The sequence below is a fragment of the Grampus griseus genome (genome assembly GCF_964374135.1).
Source record: "Grampus griseus genome assembly, chromosome: 5".
NCBI classification, from domain to species: domain Eukaryota; kingdom Metazoa; phylum Chordata; class Mammalia; order Artiodactyla; family Delphinidae; genus Grampus; species Grampus griseus.
Window position 1 is genome coordinate 88,398,841 of NC_138998.1, and position 20,838 is coordinate 88,419,678.

At 35.6% G+C, this 20,838-nt stretch overlaps 1 protein-coding gene across 4 annotated transcripts in view; it reads right to left on the minus strand.

The window, feature by feature from the left end:
• Positions 1-5,175: 5,175 nt before the first annotated feature.
• The window catches only part of DZIP3 (DAZ interacting zinc finger protein 3), a 122,494-nt gene continuing 106,831 nt past the window's right edge, over positions 5,176-20,838 (minus strand). For 2 of the 4 annotated variants that reach the window (XM_082655068.1, XM_082655065.1), the window contains exons 27-33: positions 15,779-15,904; positions 13,592-13,731; positions 10,388-10,508; positions 9,747-9,893; positions 9,561-9,662; positions 5,940-7,992; positions 5,176-5,406 (exon numbers count right to left, since the gene is read on the minus strand). In XM_082655068.1, the coding sequence (XP_082511194.1) occupies positions 7,882-7,992; positions 9,561-9,662; positions 9,747-9,893; positions 10,388-10,508; positions 13,592-13,731; positions 15,779-15,904 (747 nt within the window). In that variant the 3' untranslated portion in view covers positions 5,176-5,406; positions 5,940-7,881. Of the gene's footprint in view, positions 5,407-5,939; positions 7,993-9,560; positions 9,663-9,746; positions 9,894-10,387; positions 10,509-13,591; positions 13,732-15,778; positions 15,905-20,838 lie in introns of those variants that run through there. The other 2 variants (XM_082655066.1, XM_082655067.1) reach the window with 2 other exon arrangements.

Consider the following 20,838-nt stretch of genomic DNA (forward strand, 5'->3'; position numbering starts at 1 on the left):
GGTTGGAAAAAAAATTTTTTTAATTTGTTTATGATCACACAACATGCCAGATGGAATTCAAAAGTTCAAATCTAGATCTGCCTGAAAAAGCCACTTTTTTCTACACCAGTGGTTTTTAATATTTTGTGTGATTCAGAACAACTGGGTACTCATTCCAAACAGATTCCCAGGTGGCCTCTTGGAATATGCAGTTTTATGAACACACCATGTAAATGTGACATGGCCAGGATTCATATTTAAGATCAATAGTCCATTAGCTCTAAAAACTGCCTACTCAAGAAAATCAGAAACCATATAGTTTTATAATAAATTAATATTCCTTTGTTGTTTTTATCTGGCTATAAACCAGATATTCCTCAGCTACTGCAGTCCTAGAATTCTTACATGAGAGGCTATGTGATGAAGTATTCCAGAAGCATTTTATAAATGCAGAGGAGATTTTTAAAATTTTGTTGTTTTATTTTTTTGTTAGTTCCTGATCATTCTTTTTTTCTTAATTTAATTTTTATTTTATATTATATTTGACTTAAAATGTTGTATTAGTTTCAGGTGTACAGCAAAGTGATTCAATTATACATATATGTATATCCATTCTTTTTCAGATTCTTTTCCCATATACGTAATTACAGATTAGTGAGTAGAGTTCCCTGTGTTATACAGTAAATCCTTGTTGATTATTTATTTTATATATAGTAGTGTGTATATGTTAATCCCAAACTCCTAATTTATCCCTCCTCCCCCTTCCTCTTTGGTAATCATAAGTTTGTTTTTGAAGTCTCTCAGTCTGTTTCTGTTTTATAAATAAATTCATTTGTATCACTTTTTTAGATTCCACATCTAAGTGATATGATATTTGTCTTTCTCTGTCTGACTTACTTTACCTAGTATGATAATCTCTAGGTCCAAACATGTTGCCGCAAATGGCATTATTTCATTCTTTTTAATGGCTAAGTAAATGAATATTGGAGTGCATGTCTCTTTTTGAATTATGGTTTTCTCTGGATATATGCCCAAGAGTGGGATTGCTGGATCACATGGTAGTTCTATTTTTAGTTTTTTAAGAAAGCTCCACACTGTTCTCTATAAATGGTTGTACCAATTTACATTCCCAGCAACAGTGTAGGAAGGTTCCCTTTTCTCCACACCCCCTCCAGCATTTATTGTTTGTAGACACTTGATGATGGCTATTCTGACTGGTTTGAGGTGATACCTCATTGCAGTTTTGATTTCTCTATTAGCCATGTTGAGCATTTCTTCATGTGCTTTTTGGCCATCTGTATGTCTTCTTCAGAGAAATGTCTATTTAGATCTTCTGCCCATTATTTGATTGGGTTGTTTGTTTTTCGATATTGAGCTGCATGAGCTTTTTGTATATTTTGGAGATTAATCCCTCGTCAGTCACTTCATTTGCAAATATTTTCTCCCATTCTGTGGGTTGTCTTTTCGTTTTGTTTATGGTTTCCTCTGCTGTGCAAAAGCTTTTGAGTTTAATTAGGTCCCATTTATTTTTGTCTTTATTTTCATTACTCTAGGTGGTGGATCCAAAAAGATCCTTCTGCAATTTATGTCAGAGTGTTTTGCCTATGTTTTCCTCTAAGAGTTTTATAATATCTGGTCTTACATGTAGGTCTTTAATCCATTTTGAGTTTATTTTTGTGTATGGTGTTAGAGAATGTTGTAGTTTCATTCTTTTACATGTAGCTGTCCAATTTTCCCAGCACCACTTATTGAAGAGACTGTCTTTTCTTCGTTGTATATTCTTGCCATCTTTTGTCCTAAGTTAATTCACCATAGGTGTGTGGGATTATTTCTGGGATTTCTATCCCATTCCATTGATCTATATTTCTTTTTTTGTGCCAGTACCATACTGTTTTGATTACTGTAGCTTTCTGGTATAGTCTGAAGTCAGGTAGCCTGATTCCTCCAGCTCCATTTTTCTTTCTCAGGATTGCTTTGGCTATTAGAGGGCTTTTGTGTTTCCATACAAATTAAAAATTTTTTTGCTCTAGTTCTTTGAAAAATGCCATTGGTAACTTAATAGGGATTGCACTGAATCTGTAGATTGCCTTGGGTAGTATAATCATTTTGACAATATCGATTTTCCAATCCAAGAACATGGTATATCTTTCCATCCGTTTGTGTCATCTTCAATTTCTTTCACAATCATCTCATAGTTTTCAGAGTACACGTCTTTTGCCTCCTTAGGTAGGTTTATTCCTTGGTATTTTATTCTTTTTGATGTGATGGTAAATGGGATTGTTTCCTTAATTTCTTTATGATTTTTCATTGCTAGTGTATAGAAATGCAAGAGATTTCTGTATATTAAATTTGTATCCTGCAACTTTACCAGATTCATTGATGAGCTCTCGTAGTTTTCTGGTAGCATCTTCAGGATTTTCTGTGTATAGTATCATGCCATCTGCAAACAGTGATAATTTTACTTCTTTTCCAATCTGGATTCCTTTTATTTCTTTTTCTTCTCTGATTGCTGTGGCTAGGACTCCCAAAACTATGCTGAATAAAAACAAACAAACAAAAAACAGGTGAGAGTGGACATCCTTGTTTTATTTACAATCTTAGAGGAAATATTTTCAGCTTTTCACCATTGAGAATGACGTTAGCTGTGGGTTTGTCATATATGGCCTTTATTATGTTGAGGTAAGTTCCCTCTATGCCCACTTTCTGGAGAGTTTTTATCATAAATGGGTGTTGAACTTTGTCAAAAGTTTTTCTGCATCTATTGAAATGATCATATGGTTTTTATTCTTCAGTTTGTTAATGTGGTGTATCACACCATTTGATTTGCATATACTGAAGAATCCTTGCATTCCTGGGATAAATCCCACTTGATCATGGTGTATGATCCTTTTAATGTGTTGTTGGATTCTGTTTGCTAGTATTTTGTTGAGGATTTTTGTATCTATGTTCATCACTGATATTGGCCTGTAATTTTCTTTTTTGTGCTATCTTTGTCTGGTTTTGGTATCAGTGTGATGGTGGCCTCATAGAATTAATTTGGGAGTGTTCCTTCCACTGCAATTTTTTGGAATATAGAAGGCTAGGTGTTAACTCTTCTCTAAATATTTGACAGAATTCGCCTGTGGAGCCATCTGATCCTGGACTTTTGTTTGTTGTAAGTTTTTAAATCACAGTTTCAATTTCAGTACTTATGTTTGGTCTGTTTATATTTTCTATTTCTTCCTGGTTCAGTCTTGGGAGGTTGTACCTTTCTAAGAATTTGTCCATTTCTTCTAGTTTGTCCCTTTTATTGGCATATAGCGGCTTGTAGTAGTCTCTTATGATCCTTTGTAATTCTGTGGTGTCAGTTGTAAATTCTCCTTTTTTGTTTCTAATGTTATTGATTTGAGCCCTCTCCCTTTTTTTCTTGATGAGTCTGGCTAAAGGTTTATCAATTTTGTTTATCTTTTCAAAGAACTAGCTTTTCGTTTTATTGATCTTTGCTATTGTTTTCTTTGTTTCTATTTCATTTATTTCTGCTCAGATCATTATGATTTCTTTCCTTCTACTAACTTTGTGTTTTGTTTGTTCTTCTTTCTCTAGTTGCTTTAGGTGTAAGGTTAGGTTGTTTGAGATTTTTCTTGTTTCCTGAGGTAAGATTGTATTGCTATAAACTTCTCTCTTAGAACTGCTTTTGCTGCATTCCATAGGTTTTGGATCACTGTGTTTTTGTTGTCCTTTGTCTCTAGGTATTTTTCGATTTCCTCTTTGATTTCTTCAGTGATCCATTGGTTGTTTAATAACATTGTTTAGCCCCCACATTTGTGTTTTTTACAGTTTTTTCTTGTAGTTGATTTCTAATCTCACAGTGTTGTGGTCGGAAAAGATGCTTGATATGATTACAATTTTCTTAAATTTACTGAGGCTCACTTTGTGATCAATCCTGGAGAATGTTCCATGTGCACTTAAGAAGAATTTGTATTCTGTTGCTTTTGGATGGAATGTTCTATAAATATCAGTTAAGTCCATCTGGTCTAATTGTCATTTAAGGCCTGTGTTTCCTTATTGATTTTATGTCTGGATGATCTGTTCATTGATGAAAGTAGGGTGTTAAAAGTCCCTCACTATTATTTTGTGTTGATTTCTCCTTTTATGGCTGTTAGCATTTGCCTTATATATTGAGGTGTTCCTATGTTGGGTCCATATATATTTACAATTGTTGTATCTTCCTCTTGGATTGAACCCTTGATCATTATGTAGTGTCCTTTGTCTCTTGTAACAGTCTTTATTTTAAAATCTATTTTGTCTGATGTGAGTATTGCTAGTCCAGCTTTCTTTGGATTTCCATTTGCATGGAATAGCTTTTACTATCCCTTCACTTTCAGTCTGTATGTGTCCCTAGATCTGAAGTGGGTCTCTTGTAGTAAGCATATATACGGTTCTTGTTTTTGTGTCTATTCAGCCAGTCTGTGTCTTTTGGTTGGAACACTTAATCCATTTACATTTAAGGGAATTACCAATATGTATGTTCTTATTGCCATCTTGTTGTTTTGGATTTGTTTTTGTAGGTTTTTTAAATTTCCTTCCTCTTTTATTCTCTTCTCTTATGATTTGATGACTATCTTTAGTGTTGTGTTTGGATTGCTTTTTCTTTTTTGTGTGTGTAGCTATTGTAGATTTTTGGTTTGCAGCTACAATGAGGCTTTGATATAGCAGTGTGTGTGTGTATATGTGTGTGTGTGTGTGTGTGTGTGTGTATGTATATATATATATATAATTGTTCTAAGTTGCTGTTCTCTTAATTTCAAATGCATTTCCAATATCCTGCATTTGTACTCTCCTTTTCTCATGATTGCTGGTTTTGATATCATATCTGTGTGTGGATGATTTCCTACCTGAGAAGCTATGTGTGTGGATGATTCTTACCTGACAGGCTACTTGATAAGGTATTCCAGGAGCATTTTATAAATGCAGAGGAGTTTTGCTAAATTTTGAATCTCGTTAAAAAAAAATTAACCGTGAAATATAATTCATCATCCATATTAGGACACTGTTGAGAGTAAAAGGGAGCACTATTAATAATATAATATATCAAGACAATGGGCATTAACTGGAACCATCCCAAGCAAACCCAGACATCTGAGGGAAAAGTCAAACTTTTCTTACCATGTTGTATCATTATTATATATTTTATTATATACTCAATACCATGTTCGTAGTCCAAAACAATCAGTAGGTTTACCATTCATTTCATTTTCTTATCTTGAAGAATATTATTTAAAATAATATTTTGTGTACATTCAATCTGAAATTGGGATGCAGCAATAAAGTACTGAAAGAGAAAACCAGCTAAGGCACAGAAGATCTGCATTCAAATCCCAGAATGCCATTCATAGCTATGACCTCAGACAAATTATTTCCCTCTTATTTGAGCCTCAGTTTCATCATCTGTAAAATAAAAAGGAGAGTATCCACGTTAAAGTTATTAGTGGATCAAATAAAGTAATATTTGATCAAGGGAAGTGTCCCATAAAAGTTGGAAAATATTATTATACACATGGACAATAAATATGAAGGAAAACATTACAAGACGTATTATCTGACGGCAGCTGCAGTGATATTACAGGATGCTTACAGATTGTTTTTGATTAAATATTGCTACTTCCCTCACTGAATTTCTGTGCAGTATGGTGTTCTGGATCCTTCAGCAGCCACAGGCATAACAGTGATCACTGTTTATAGAAGAATGGCCACTACAGTTGTCTTTATTGTTAAATTATACTTCAAAAAGAAAAAAAAATCCCATTACCTTCAGCATCTGCAGAATTGGATATGACTTTCAAGAGCATGGTCCTACTGTACTCTCACTATATATCAGCTATCCTGTTAAGTCTTCTGGCCCCTTTCTTGGAGCCAAGAACAGCAGTTCAGCACCAATACAGCCTAGCAGCCTGAATTTGTGGAGGAAGCATGTGACTTACCGAGTATCAGGACTCTCAAGTATTAGGACTGGCTCAGCCACTATTTAGCCACATGACCTAGGGCAAGATGTTCCTGTAAAATGAGGGAATAGATCAGAGGATCATTAAGGACTCTATAAGCTCTGACTATGATTCTAAGGCATACTTGGTATTTTACAAGTCTAGATGACTGCCTTCCTTTTGGATATTTTCCCATCCTTTCTCACAACAGAAGAAAAAGTTAAAGCACAATGAAACAGAAATAGATGTTTGAAATAGAGATTTCAAGTAGCTTTAGGACACAGTTAAAGTAATATATACAGATAAAATAGTTACTCAATTAAGAAACATTTATTCTTTCCCACATGAAAGTGAAATTACAGTTGTAAACATGCACTAAAAAATATTTGTTTTACAAGGTAATTTGCTATATGACCATGACCTTGAGGTGTTAGACAAGATAATTATTAAAGGCCCTTTAAGTTCTGAATTGTGCAATTCTAAGACATTCTTGGCACTTTACATGTCTAGATGACTGCCTTCATTTGGGGTATTTTCCTCCACATTTTCCAGTCTATTCTCATTAGAGAAGAAAACATTTAGCATACAATTATAGAAATAATAATTTTTAAATAGAGATTTAAAGTAAATTCAAGATATATTTACACTGAAATATACAGGTAAAATAGTTGCTGAGTCAGGAAACACTTATTCACAGTATGAATTTCATTAATTTACGGAAAATAATATGAACCGTGTAACATTTTTCTTACAGGGTCACTGAATTCTTTTAATTTTGTAGCTAGAGACATGTACAACACTTATAGAATTTACACAGTACTAATTTCAAAATAGGTTTTTGACCTCTAAGAATGAAAGTTCTCAGTGACAAGCTTTAGATGTGCAGCTTTAGCTCAGTGGGTGTCAACTCTGTCATAAGAAGCAACTATACACAAACAGTAACCCCCCAGCATGAGAAAGTGAAATTAGAAACTTTTAAGGCAGAAAAAAAATCTCTCCAAAGTATAAACGATTAGGGTCCAAAGAGCATGTTTACAAATGACCAAAGTTATTCAACTGAGCAAATGACTTAATTTGCACAGTAACTTTACTTACTCCTTCCTGATTTCTAATTCTGGGGACTATTTATGCTGTACCTACTGTGAAAGACATTGAGAACAGTAAGAATCATCAGACATGGTCCTAGAGGCATACTGGTAAATGTTTAATAACCAGCTCTTGAGGGGAAAATAAGCCCTTACTTACAGCGTTTACAAATTTCTATGGTGTAAAATACTCCCACTATGGCAGATTTCAAGCTACCAACAATTTGAATAACTGGCTCACAAAATTCCTGAAACTAACAGTTGTTTCTCATAAACCAGTATAAGCCAGCTCGAAAACACCACTGTTTGGACCCCACCCTCAAGTAGCTCATAATCTATTCAAAGGTATGTATTTTAGAGAACAGAAAAGAATAGGGAAGATAGAGATAAAATGCAAATAAATAATACATATTTTTATAATCAATTTTAAAAGTTAAAAGGAACACTAAAATCTGTGGAATTTTCCTACTCTTGTCATTTATTTCAGGAAATTAAAGTTTAGTATATTTGGGAGAAAGTAAAGGATGAGTGGAATAAGGACAAAAAAAGACATCCTAGTATACATGCTAACAGTAATCATCTTTATGTTGGAAGAAAATACCTGCTAAGGTAAGGGCAAATATAATGTAACTTTTAAAATTCTATCTTCTTTAAACCTGTTCAATTCAGTTCACAGTCCTGAAGATTTGTCCTCTCCTCTTTGGCTGCAGCTTTGATGAGTTTAGCTAGCTTATTTTGCATAATACTGAAGAGCGTACTGCTTCACATCACTCACACTATCATCAGCCCAAATAAAAGGCAAAACTAAATGCTGCAGTCTGAAAATTGAACTTCCCTTGCATAGTCACCCCGTTGTTTCAGATCTTGGGCAAGTGCTGGCTGGGGTGATCAGGAAATTCTTCTGGTAGCAAAACGTGGAGTCTGCAGGTTGGGCATGTCCCCTGTTGCATCAACCAAGGTCTAATGCACTAAGGAGCAAAAAGATTCATGTCAGTCTCTCAGATTTAGCCTAGCAGAGGCAGCTGTTACTCCATACATCAGCGTTGCCAACCAACATATCTTCCAGTGGATCTCAGAGCCTTATTTGGTGGATTGCCATGAAAACTTCTGCAATCATGGAACTTTGTCTGTGATTTGCTGAGCAATATAGTTGGTAACAGGAGAACACCTTTCAGCCAGTTTATTCTATTAAGATCCTTCCCCCCCAACCCCAATCTTCAGGAAGACTAGTTCTTCCTAATAACGAGACTGAGGAAACCTATTACATTTTTTCTCTAGTTTATTATCTATTATTCTAATTTATAATCTAGAAAAAGTCATACCTAAACATACAAATGTCACAAATACCTTGTATCAAGTGCTTATGGTGTTCTGAAGTTAAAATCCCTAGATAATGGATATACTTTTCAGATTGCTCTTTCTTTGGTCATAATGGTAGTACTCTTTGGCTATGAACTATATATTAAGTTATTTGCTTGAATACTGACTCTCCAAAAACAAATCATTTTTACATGAATGAATAATGGAGACCCAAGTCAGATGAGAGAGGATTAAGAATAGGCAATAGATATGAGGCCCATTAACTTTAGAGAGTAACCTGAATGAATTACCTGCTTTCTATTCAATGAGCAATAGCAAAGAATAAAATAAGTTTTGTGAAACATTTATTTTCTAAATGGATCTTTAGGACTTTTAAAACTTCAAGTGGGAAAAACAGATGGCTAAGTATCTATCCTGGAGGTCTTTTGGGATTAGCCATTCTGTGTATATCTCTTCTTATCCAAGCAGATACAAAACATAATTCTGTACCAGGTATCACATATCTTTGAAATGATGTTTTACAGATACGGCTTGAATGAGCTGGCTTATTGTTCACTTCCCTGAGAAGCCTTTCTTGTGTAAGATTATCTTTTCCTGTGTCAAATTACACCTCTGCCTCAGAAGACTTGGATCATAAATTGTATATCAATAGCACTTGCACAGCAACAACACCAGAAGTTAATCTATATAAATGCCAATAATCTATATAAATGCCAATTAACAAAAGATATGCCAGCCTCCCATTTTTATAACATCAACGCTCAGGTCTCAGCATCTTCAAAAGCAAATACAGGAGCCTGGACAGACTGTTAAGTCTTATGCGTTATAACAGCCGTTGGCTATCATTAGGTGTGGACAAAGGACACTATTTATAACAAGCCAAGGTGAAGTGGCACTGCTGCTAAACTGCCAACCGCCAAGTCAATCAACAACATTCCTTCCAGTTCTGTTCAAAGGAACTGCCACTCTGTCCCATTAAATCTCATCATTGTCCCCTTCTCCTGCTAGGTGTATCGAGATCTGAGAAAACACAATGCAATCCATGGCTAGGTATGGGAAAACATATAAATGCTTCTGTGCGGTACCCAAAAGCCCAGAGTTATATCCAGTGAAATTCATGACACAGTAGTGGATGATACATGTATACAATTTCAAGGAATGCAGTATGAATTTCACTTAATTGATTAATGGCAAAATATTAAAAAGATAAGTTCACCTGAGAGTGGAATTTGTGCGCACAGGGCAAAACTGTGAGGTTTTCTGGAGAGAGATTCTCATGACAGATCACACAAGGTTCCTCTTCCTCTTCCTCATCATCCTAGGGAAAATACACATAAGGTTAAATTCAGCTCATTTCTCTCCTCTAACTTTAAATGTATTCAGAATCAAGTCTCAGTCTCACCAAATTATTGGCTCCTTCCCATGTGGCAGGACCTTGTGAACCGAGGGGCCTCCGGGCTGGTTTTGAGGGCTGGGCAGCATTAGCCTGAGGTGGAGGAGTATGGCTGGGTGAAGCACTATTACCATTTGGCACGGATTTTCCTTGACTCTGAAAATTAGAATATTATACTTATTATTTTTTTTAGAATTGAACTAAAACAGGAAGAACTGATAAATACCATAGAATAGGCTACCGTGAGAATTAGCAAAAGGGTAAAGGTTAATCAGGTTCATGAGAAATCTTGAAATAAATGTTGGCAATATTACTTATATACTAAGAACCAGGTAAAACCAAAAATAACTCTAGGTGCTCTTTCAATTAAAACAAGTCTTTGCAGAAAATTAGAAAAAATGTCTCCTTTTAGAGCCATTCAAAATAACCTAGAGTAAATTTCAAAAGGGTCAGTTTTATTCTAGAATGATCAGGTGGTGTTTCCCATGCCATTTGTCAAGCTGAATTGTTTGTTGTTAATAGATGATTTAATATGATTATAGACTGATTTCCTGATCATGTAATGGAGATAATTAATATGGCTAACTACTAAAGATAAGGGCCAGGAGATAAAGTTGTCTTTTCTTTTTTTCTTTTTTCTTTTTTTTTACCTGAGATCTCTTGGGGTCAATAAATTGGGAAATCTTGTGAACAATTTCATCAAATGTCAGTCTAGATAAGGACTTCCCATGAGTATCCTTCAATTTCCGTAAGAAATCTGTAAGCTCCTTTCTGGAAGAGATCAAGGAAAGAGCACTGGTGATTTTCCTACTGCCTTGAGGATGCGCCCTCCAAAGGAGCTATGAAATCCTATCACAGGATTGATATGTAGCATACAGATGTGACCCTTTAGATTTCTGATCTAAAAAAGTGATCACAGGTCCATCTGCATTTATTTTAAACCAAAATGAAAACTCCTAATGTATTGATTAATGATACTTAATGTGTTTGTGAGTAATAAAGTTTAGTATTTATTTTCTTTCCAAAAAGAGATTTTAACTGTTTTTAAAAGCTCACTGTGTGAAAATTAAGTTTGTTATCTACTTATTTATGTACTGAGCTCATTATATCATATCTCTCAATGCTCTCTCACTCAAGACTAAAATATTCTCTATGACATAAATCACAGCAAGATCCTTCTTGACCCATCTCCTAGAATAATGGAAATAAAACCAAAAATAAACAAATGGGACCTAATAAAACTTAAAAGCTTTTACACAGCAAAGGAAACCATAAATAAGACAAAAAGACAAGCCTCAGAATGGGAGAAAATATTTGCAAATGAAGCAACTGACAAACAATTAATCTCCAAAATATACAAGCAGCTCATGCAGCTCAATATCAAAAAAAACAAACCACCCAATCCAAAAATGAGTGGAAGACCTAAACAGGCATTTCTCCAAAGAAGACATACAGATTGCCAACAAACACATGAAAAGATGCTCAACATCACTAATCATTAGAGAAATGCAAATCAAAACCACAATGAGGGGGGCTTCCCTGGTGGCGCAGTGGTTAAGAATCCACCTGCCAATGCAGGGGACACAGGTTCGAGCCCTGGTCCGGAAAAATCCCACATGCCACAGAGCAACTAAGCCCGTACACCACAACTACTGAACCTGTGCTCTAGAGCCCACGAGCCACAACTACTGAGCCTGCGCGCCACAACTACTGAAGCCCATACGCCTAGAGCCGGTGCTTTGCACTAAGAGAAGTCACTGCAATGAGAAGCCCACGCCACAATTAAGAGTAGCCCCTGCTCACTGCAACTAGAGAAAGCCCACATGCAGCAATGAAGACCCAATGCAGCCAAAAATAAATTAAAAAAAAAAAAAAAAAAACACAATGAGGTATCACCTCACTCCAGTCAGAATGGCCATCATCAAAAAATCTAGAAACAACAAATGCTGGAGAGGGTGTGGAGAAAAGGGAACCCTCCTGCACTGCTGGTGGAAATGTAAATTGATACAGCCACTATGGAGAACAGCATGGAGGTTCCTTAAAAAACTGAAAATAGAACTACCATATGACCCAGCAACCCCACTACTGGGTATATACCCGAGAAAACCATAATTCAAAAAGATACATGTAGCACAATGTTCACTGCAGCACTATTTACAATAGCCAAGACATGGAAGTAACCTAAATGTCCATCGACAGATGAATGGATAAAGAAGATGTGGCACATATATACAATGGAATATTACTCAGTCATAAAAAGGAACAAAATTGAGTTATTTGTAATGAGGTGGATGGACCTGGAGTTGTCATACAGAGTGAAGTAAGTTAGAAAGAGAAAAACAAATACCATATGCTAAGGCATACATATGGAATTTATAAAAACGGTACTGATGAACCTAGTGGCAGGGCAGGAACAAAGACACAGATGTAGAGAACGGACTTGAGGACACAGTGGGGGAAGGGGAAGCTGGAACGTAGTGAGAGAGTGGCATTAACATATATACACTACCAAATGTAAAATAGTTAGTGGGAAGCAGCTGCATAGCACAGGGAGATCAGCTCAATGCTCTGTGATGACCTAGAGGGGTGGGATAGGGAGGGTGGGAGGGAGGCTCAAGAGGGAAGGGATATGGAGATGTGTGTGTGTGTGTGTGTGTGTGTATATATATATATATATATATATATATATATATATATATATAGCTGATTCACTTTGTTGTACAGCAGCAACTAACACAACATTGTAAAGCAATTATACTCTAATAAAGATGTAAAAAAAAAAGACTAAAATATTCCTTTTTAACTATGTTACTATCAGTCTCTTTCTGTCATTATTAATAGTTCTACTTTTGTAAAATTCAGAAACAGAAAACAAAGATTTAACAGAAAATGAAAGCAAAGACTGAAAGACACATTAATTATGTGATAAAGAAACCTAGGAATATTTTAACTGATACGTTCTTTTTCCATTCCCATAGCCATTGACCAAAAGCCTGCATATACATTTTTGGTAGGATAGGGTAGGATGATAAAAGTATTTTTCTTTCTCAAATGAAATGTCATGTCACCAGCCTTATAAAACTACCTTTGATTTACTATTTATTTTCTAGATATATTTATAACAACTATATTACAGTTCTATTTTCATTTTCTATTCACTATTATATTTATAAAACCATAATCTAATCCTGAAACATAATGGTACATATGTTAAATAAAAGCATTGGTCTTCAAATGAAAATGCTGGTGAAAACTAGAATTATTTCATTTGATACAAGATTAAAGATAAAAGACACTTCATTTCTGGAGGAGTAGAATTAAATAGCTTTCTGCTGAAGTCAGAACTGTGAAAAGCACACTAAAATAATGATTTCTTGCATTTAACTATGTCCCCTTTCTTTGTCCCCTAACAAAGAAATTACAAGAACCCTCAATAAAATTAAGGAAATAGGAAAGTAAAACCTGATTATGTTTGGGCTTATATGGCATACAATTAACTTAAAATTCACTTTGGAAATAGGTTATTAAGGTAATTATTGCAGCTAGTGGCATAAAATTGGGTAGGTTTACAACTGGTTGTACTTTCAGTAAATGAGCAAACCTAAATTTAAAAGTTTACTCTCTCATGACTTTAAACTAATAATTTTAGGGAAGAGGTTTAGCATTTATACTGAAAACTGTCTCTTCTTAATAAATTTCATTTTCCCTACCAAGGCCATGGTTAGGAAGTACTTGTACTTTGTGTGTGTGTGTGGGGGGGTGTTATATTTCTCTGAAACATTTCATTGGCATAATTATGGCTGTGGAAACTATAGAGTATGATCTGTACTCAACACTAAAAGAGACTGAGGTACCTGGTCTGTTGTGGAAAGGCAGTTTTCAGCCTGTCTGTAATCTTCTCCCAATTCATCATGGGGGGATCACTTCCCAGACCTGCACTGGGAGGCACAGCTTCTCCCACAGGCACTGGCACCGTCCAGGCTATGCTAGTCATCTGTAAGGAGCACAGAGTTACAACCCATCAGCTTCAATTATTAGGAAGCAAGGTTCCATGCCAACATTACATTTCCATACCTCAGAAAATGGGTAGAATGAAGAGGAATACTGACATACATGTTCCCTTTTTAGAATTCTTTTTCCTTACAGCACCATATTTCTAACTGTTTGTATATGTTTACCTTTATTTTAAAAATGGCACATGCTAGTCTCAGTAATTGCAAACATATACAGAAATACATACAGAGTGTGCATTTCTGAAAGCAACCTAAAGTTTGTTAACAGGGGAATAAGTCAATAAATTGTAGCATATCTAATCAAGTCCTTAAAAATAGATTTGTATGTCTGAGCATATGAGATGTCCACAATGTATGTCTCATTTTCTAAAAAAAGTCTACGGCACAGCATTTATGGTAGAACTCATTTTATAGTAAAACATTTTTTAAATGTGTATGCACAGAAAAAGGTCTGTAAGATACAGAATAATCTGTAAACAGTGATTATTTTCTAGGATTCAACAGCAGGGTAATTTTGCTTTCTACTTTATATAATTATTATATACTTTGTATATACTTTATGTGTTTCTACATTATTTGCCTTTTTATAATTAACATATACTACTTTTATAATTAGAAAAATAATGAAGTTTAATTTTCAAACAACTAAATAAACATGAGAATACTACTAGAATATCTGCCCAGTGTCATGAATGTTACAAAGGTCGTATGGAAGTAGTAGCGACAACTTTGAGCCATGAAACCATCAAACAAAGTTTTCCTCATATTTTATGATGGTTCCTTCTTAGAACCATCAAGTTTCTAATTAATATCAGTAATTGAATATTTTTGAAGTGCTTATCTGATTACTAGGATAATTATAAACATGCATCCTTTACCTAAGACTACAGATTATTTTCAAATATAAGGTTATTACTTATGAAAAATTACCAACAGCCACTGAAATTACTCACACAAAGCCTAGTAAGTCAGAGAAAGAGCAGAATATCACCAGAAATCTGGGTTTGCCTGAGTGTCAAGCTTTTTCAGAGGAATCAGGAAGTAATCTTATTAGAAGGTTGAGGTACTTTAATGTTTTCAATAAAATTTTATTTATAGTTCCTTATAGAATGGTGCAGGAGCAAACCACCTGAGCAACACTGTAATATCATGGTGATAAAAAAGATGTGGTACTTAGTAAATATGTTAAGGCCTAGATACATATTTATTCATAGAGAGGCAGCCTCTACACAAATGAGTAAGTCCATTTGACTATATGTTTCAAAGGGAGGCTGTCAGCAATACATAGGTACAAAATAAACCCCAACTGACTAGAATGTAGTTATGGGAAAGTCAAGATTAGAGAATTTTTTCATTATATTAAACATCAATCATCTGGGAGAAGATTTTTCTTGTAATAAAAAGTTTACCTTGACCAAGATTACAACTAACAATCCTAATCATTTTAAATTTCTCTGTTGCTTCTTCAGGTTTGGATAAAGCTTATATGGCTCTTTGTGGCTAGAAAGATTTATAACTTTATAGTATAATATGTTGCAAGGTGATATTTATATTACCTGTTTATAGATAAACAATGTCCTACTATACACACACATATGTGTGTGTGTATATAAAATTTTTCTTTAGCTTTGTGGTATAATGTTGTGACTTTGGTAGGTTGAAAAGCAAAGAAGCTAACAATCATGCTAAATTATCTATTAAAAATATCAATCTACCCTGCATTAGTGCCTGTTATAGAAGCAAAACTGTAAGAATTCTCTACTATAATATTATATTTATCTTTGTATCTAAAAACTGTTATAATCACTTAATGAAATAGTTAAATAATATATATAATGCATTTAATGCAGTGCCTCACATGGAACTATTCATTCAATCATCATCATGATCATCATGATCATCACTACCACCATCACCTTCATCATTACTTATCAAGTATATGAACAAAGAGAAGACATTCATTCTGGAAGTCCACTGTAAGTGACAACAAGCTAGTTAATGTATATTCCACCAAGAAGGGATCTGTACCAGTGGGGGTCTAGGCTGACCAGTTGCAGAGATGACTCCAGAACAAACGGCAGGCATTTGAGGAACAGTGAGTACAGGTCTAAAGAAAGATTCTTTCACAACGGGTCTTCCCAAGAACTGCTGTATCTAAAATAGAAAAGATAGAAAATAAAAACAAAACCCTCACATATTTATATATTTACATAGTCAATAATCTAAACTCATAGAGCAATTTTTTTGAGGGGGGTAGCTGATTTGAAATCTAGATACAAAGCATATTAGAAACAATGTTGTCATAACGTTAGTTAAGTATATGAATATTTGAAAAAGCAAAGGGCAGTAAAATATACTAAAGAGCATGGACACAGAAGACAACTGGGTTCTAGTCCTACTTTCTCTCCACCTAGCTGGGTAATCTTGGATACCAAGTCATTAATCTATAAAGTAAGAGGGTTGGGTTAGGTGATCTTTAAAGTTCTCTGACAAATGGAATAATATAGGACTATGGAAAGGAGCTCTTCAATGAGTACTGTCCATGCTGATAAACAATACTGACAGTCAGAAATTCTGCTAAAGAACCAAAGTTGTCTATAGAAAATATTACTTTTGCTATTATGTATTGAAGGGACCTTGTACCACCTGGTGGAGTTCTGACCTTATGTTTAGTTCCAAGGGCAGTGGAAAGCTGAAGTGGGGTGGGCCAAGGGAATAAACCCTCCTACAGTGACTTGCAGACATGCCTGTGAATGTTACTGAACTTCCCAGGGGGTTGTAGAAAGCTAGCCCTTCTTAGCATCTACCAATGGGATGGATACCTTATTGGCTGGACGACAAAAGAGGACAGGTTTATGGAGCATCTACTATGTGCCAGGTCTAGCACTGGCATAAAGCAGAAATTCACCTATTTGTTGAATTTAAAAAATGAGCATCGAGATAGCTCTTAAGTAACAATACTGAAACCAGCAGGGTGAAAGTTAATGGGGAACTTCATAATGGAGAGATAAGGATGACATGTGATTCTTAACATCGCTAAATGAGAGACACTGTGTGTCTTCTAATGTGTGTATACATCATCACCTATAAAGTACTCTTGCCAAAAATACTGAACCTGATTCTAACTAACCCTCTAGATCTAATGATCAGGTTATAGGAAATAGAAGAATATGTATAATGGCATCACAAGGATGTAATCAGTTACATCAATAATGTAGGAAGTTAGTTTTTTAACAGATAAATGATATGAATAAAAGGGAGGGAGTTAGGTAGCTGTTATATTTTAAAGAAAAATAACCAGCCAAATGAAAAGTATAAACCTTGTTTGGATTGTTTTTTTAAAAATAAGGGTTTTTAAAGTAATGGTAATTATAACCACATTGGAAGTACTGTCAATCTAGTTAAGAAAAAGACATTTCTGAGACAACTGGGGAAATATAAATTTCAATATTAGACATTAAAAATTATAATTTTCTTAGGTACAAAATGGTGGTGTGATTATATAGCCAATAAGAGTAAGAGTCCTGAGGCATAAATCTGAGGGTAGGGAACAAGACTAAGGACTGAGTTTTATGATCACATAGGTCAGCAGCAGCTTTATACTAAGGAAGTCACTGAGTTCACCGTGTGGCTGACAGTGTCTTGGTGCTCCGGCCTGTGTCAGGCCTGAGCCTCTGAGGTGGGAGAGCCGAGGTCAGGACATTGGACCACCAGAGACCTCCCAGCCCCATGTAATATCAATTGACGAGAGCTCTCCCAGAGATCTCCATATCAACGCTAAGGCCCAGCTCCATCCAACCGCCAGCAAGCTCCAGTGCTGGACGTCCCATGCCAAACAACTAGCAAGACAGGAACGCAACCCCACCCATTAGTAGAGACGCTGCCTAAAATCATACTAAGTTCACAGACACCCCAAAACACACCACCGGAGGCGGCCCTGCCCACCAGAAAGACAAGATCCAGCCCCACCCACCAGAACACAGGCACCAGCCCCCTCCACCAGGAAGCCTACAAAAGCCACTGAATCAACCTCACCCACTGGGGGCAGACACCAAAAACAAGAGGAACTACGAACCTGCAGCCTGCAAAAAGGAGACCCCAAACGCAGTAAGTTAAACGAAATGAGAAGACAGAGAAATATGCAGCAGAAGAAGATAAAAACCCACTAGACCAAAATAAATGAAAAGGAAATAGGCAGTCTACCTGAAAACGAATTCTAAGTAGCGATAATAAAGATGATCCAAATCTTGGAAATAGAATGGAGAAAATACAAGAAATGTTTAACAAGGACCTAGAAGAACTAAAGAGCAAACAAACAATGATAACAGTACAATAAATGAAATTAAAAACTCTCTAGAAGGAATCAGTAGCAGAATAACTGAGGCAGAAGAATGGATAAGTGACCTGGAAGATAAAATAGTGGAAATAACTACCACAGAGCAGAATAAAGAAAAAAGAATGAAAAGAATTGAGGACAGTCTCAGAGACTTCAGGGACAACATTAAATGCACAACTTTCGAATTATAGGGGTCCCAAAAGAAGAAGAGAAAAAGAAAGGTCTGAGAGAATATGTGAAGAGATTATAGTTGAAAACTTCCCTAACATGGGAAAGGAAATAGTCAATCAAGTCCAGGAAGCGCAGAGAGTCCCATACAGGATAAATCCAAGGAGAAACTCACCAAGGCACATATTAATCAATCTATCAAAAATTAAATACAAAGAAAAAATATTAAAAGCAGTAAGGGAAAAGCAACAAATAACATACAAGGGAATCCCCATAAGGTTAACAGCTGATATTTCAGCAGAAAATCTGCAAGCCAGAAGGGAGTGGCGGGACATATTTAAGTGATGAAACGGAAAAACCTACAACCAAGATTACTCTACCCAAGGCTTCCCTGGTGGCGCAGTGGTTGAGAGTCCACCTGCCGATGCAGGGGACACGGGTTCGTGCCCTGGCCCGGGAAGATCCCACATGCCGCAGAGCGGCTGGGTCCATGAGCCATGGCCGCTGAGCCTGTGTGTCCGGAGCCTGTGCTCCACAACGGGAGAGGCCACAACACTGAGAGGCCCGCGTACTGAAAAAAAAAAAAAAGATTACTCTACCCAGAGAGGATCTCATTGAGATTTGATGGAGAAATTAAAACCTTTACAGACAAGCAAAAGTTAAGAGAATTCAAAACAAAACAAAACAAAACAAAAAGTTAAGAGAATTCAGCACCACCAAACCAGCTTTACAACAAATGCTAAAGCAACTTCTCTAGGCAGGAAACACAAAAGAAGGAAAAGACCTACAAAAACGAACCCCAAACAATTAAGAAAATGGTAATAGGAACATACATATTGATAATTACCTTAAATATAAATGGATTAAATGCTCCAACCAAAAGACATAGACTGGCTGAATGGATACAAAAACAAGACCCATATATAGGCTGTCTACAAAAGACCCATTTCAGACCTAGGGACACATACAGACTGAAAGTGAGGGGATGGAAAAAGATATTCCATGCAAATGGAAATCAAAAGAAAGCTGGAGTAGCAATTCTCATATCAGACAAAATAGACTTTAAAATAAAGACTATTACAAGAGACAAAGAAGGACACTACATAATGATCAAGGGATCAATCCAAGTAGATATAACAGTTGTAAATATTTATGCACCCAACACAGGAGCACCTCAATACATAAGGCAAATGCTAACAGCCATAAAAGGGGAAATCGACAGTAACACAATCATAGTAGGGGACTTTAACACCCCACTTCCACCAATGGACAGATCATCCAAAATGAAAATAAATAAGGAAACACAAGGTTTAAATGACACATTAGACAAGAAGGACTTAATTGATATTTATAAGACATTCCATCCAAAAACAACAGAATACATTTTCTTCTCAAGTGCTCATGGAACATTCTCCAGGATAGATCATATCTTGGGTCACAAATCAAGCCTTGGTAAATTTTAGAAAATTGAAATCATATCAAGTATCTTTTCTGACTACAACACTATGAAACTAGATATCAATTACAGGAAAAATAAACTGTAAAAAATACAAACTCATGGAGGCTAAGCAATACACTACTAAATAACCAAGAGATCACTGAAGAAATTAAAAAGGAAATCAAAAATACCTAGAAACAAATGACAATGAAAACATGATGACCCAAAACCTATGGGATGAAGCAAGAGCAGTTCTAAGAGGGAAGTTTATAGCAATACAATCCTACCTCAAGAAACAAGAAAAATCTCAAGAATAAGAGTCCTCATCTTTTTGGAATGCATACTAAAGTATAAATGGATGAGATGTAGGGTTTACTTTAAAATGTTCCAGTGGGGAGGAAGAACGGGATGACATGGCACAAGACTGACAAAATGTTGATAATGATGTTGAAGTTGGCTCTTGGGTTCACAGAGGTTCATCATTCTGTTTTTATGTATGTTTCAAAATTTTCATAATATAAAGTCCTTAAATAATGAATGATGGGTACTGAGTTAGTAGTCCTGCTCTTTTTGAGGACAACAATTACCTAACACTACTTTCAGGATTAGACAGCCAGGCTACAAAAATCAAAACATAATGAAACACATAAAAATACTGGGTTAAACTGGGAACAATACCCATTATTCTAGACTTCTCAGGTTAGACTACTATATATATTTAAAACCTGGTAACCATTCTTTACAATACTAGAATCTCAGAAAGAAATACTTTAGTGATCAGATCATCTAGTACAATTTCCTGATTTGTAGATAGGAAAACCAAGTCTGGGACAGCTGAGTTTCCCAAAACCAACACAGTTCTTCACAGAGTTAGGACCTGAACCCAGACCTCTAATGTATTTCCATTGTATAATATCACCTCAATTTATTGCAAAAAGAATGGTTACATTTGTAGCATTTGTGCTCTCAAACTGTTCTACTAATTCTCAGTGGTCACTGATGCTTGTACTTTAACACAACTGTTAGCTTTGATCAAGCATAGCAGTGACTCTGGTTAGGAAGCACAAAAGATACACATGTACCTCTCAAGTGTTAGCAAGGGATGCTTATAAATTCCATTGAGCCTAACTGCCAGTGGGTTCTTTC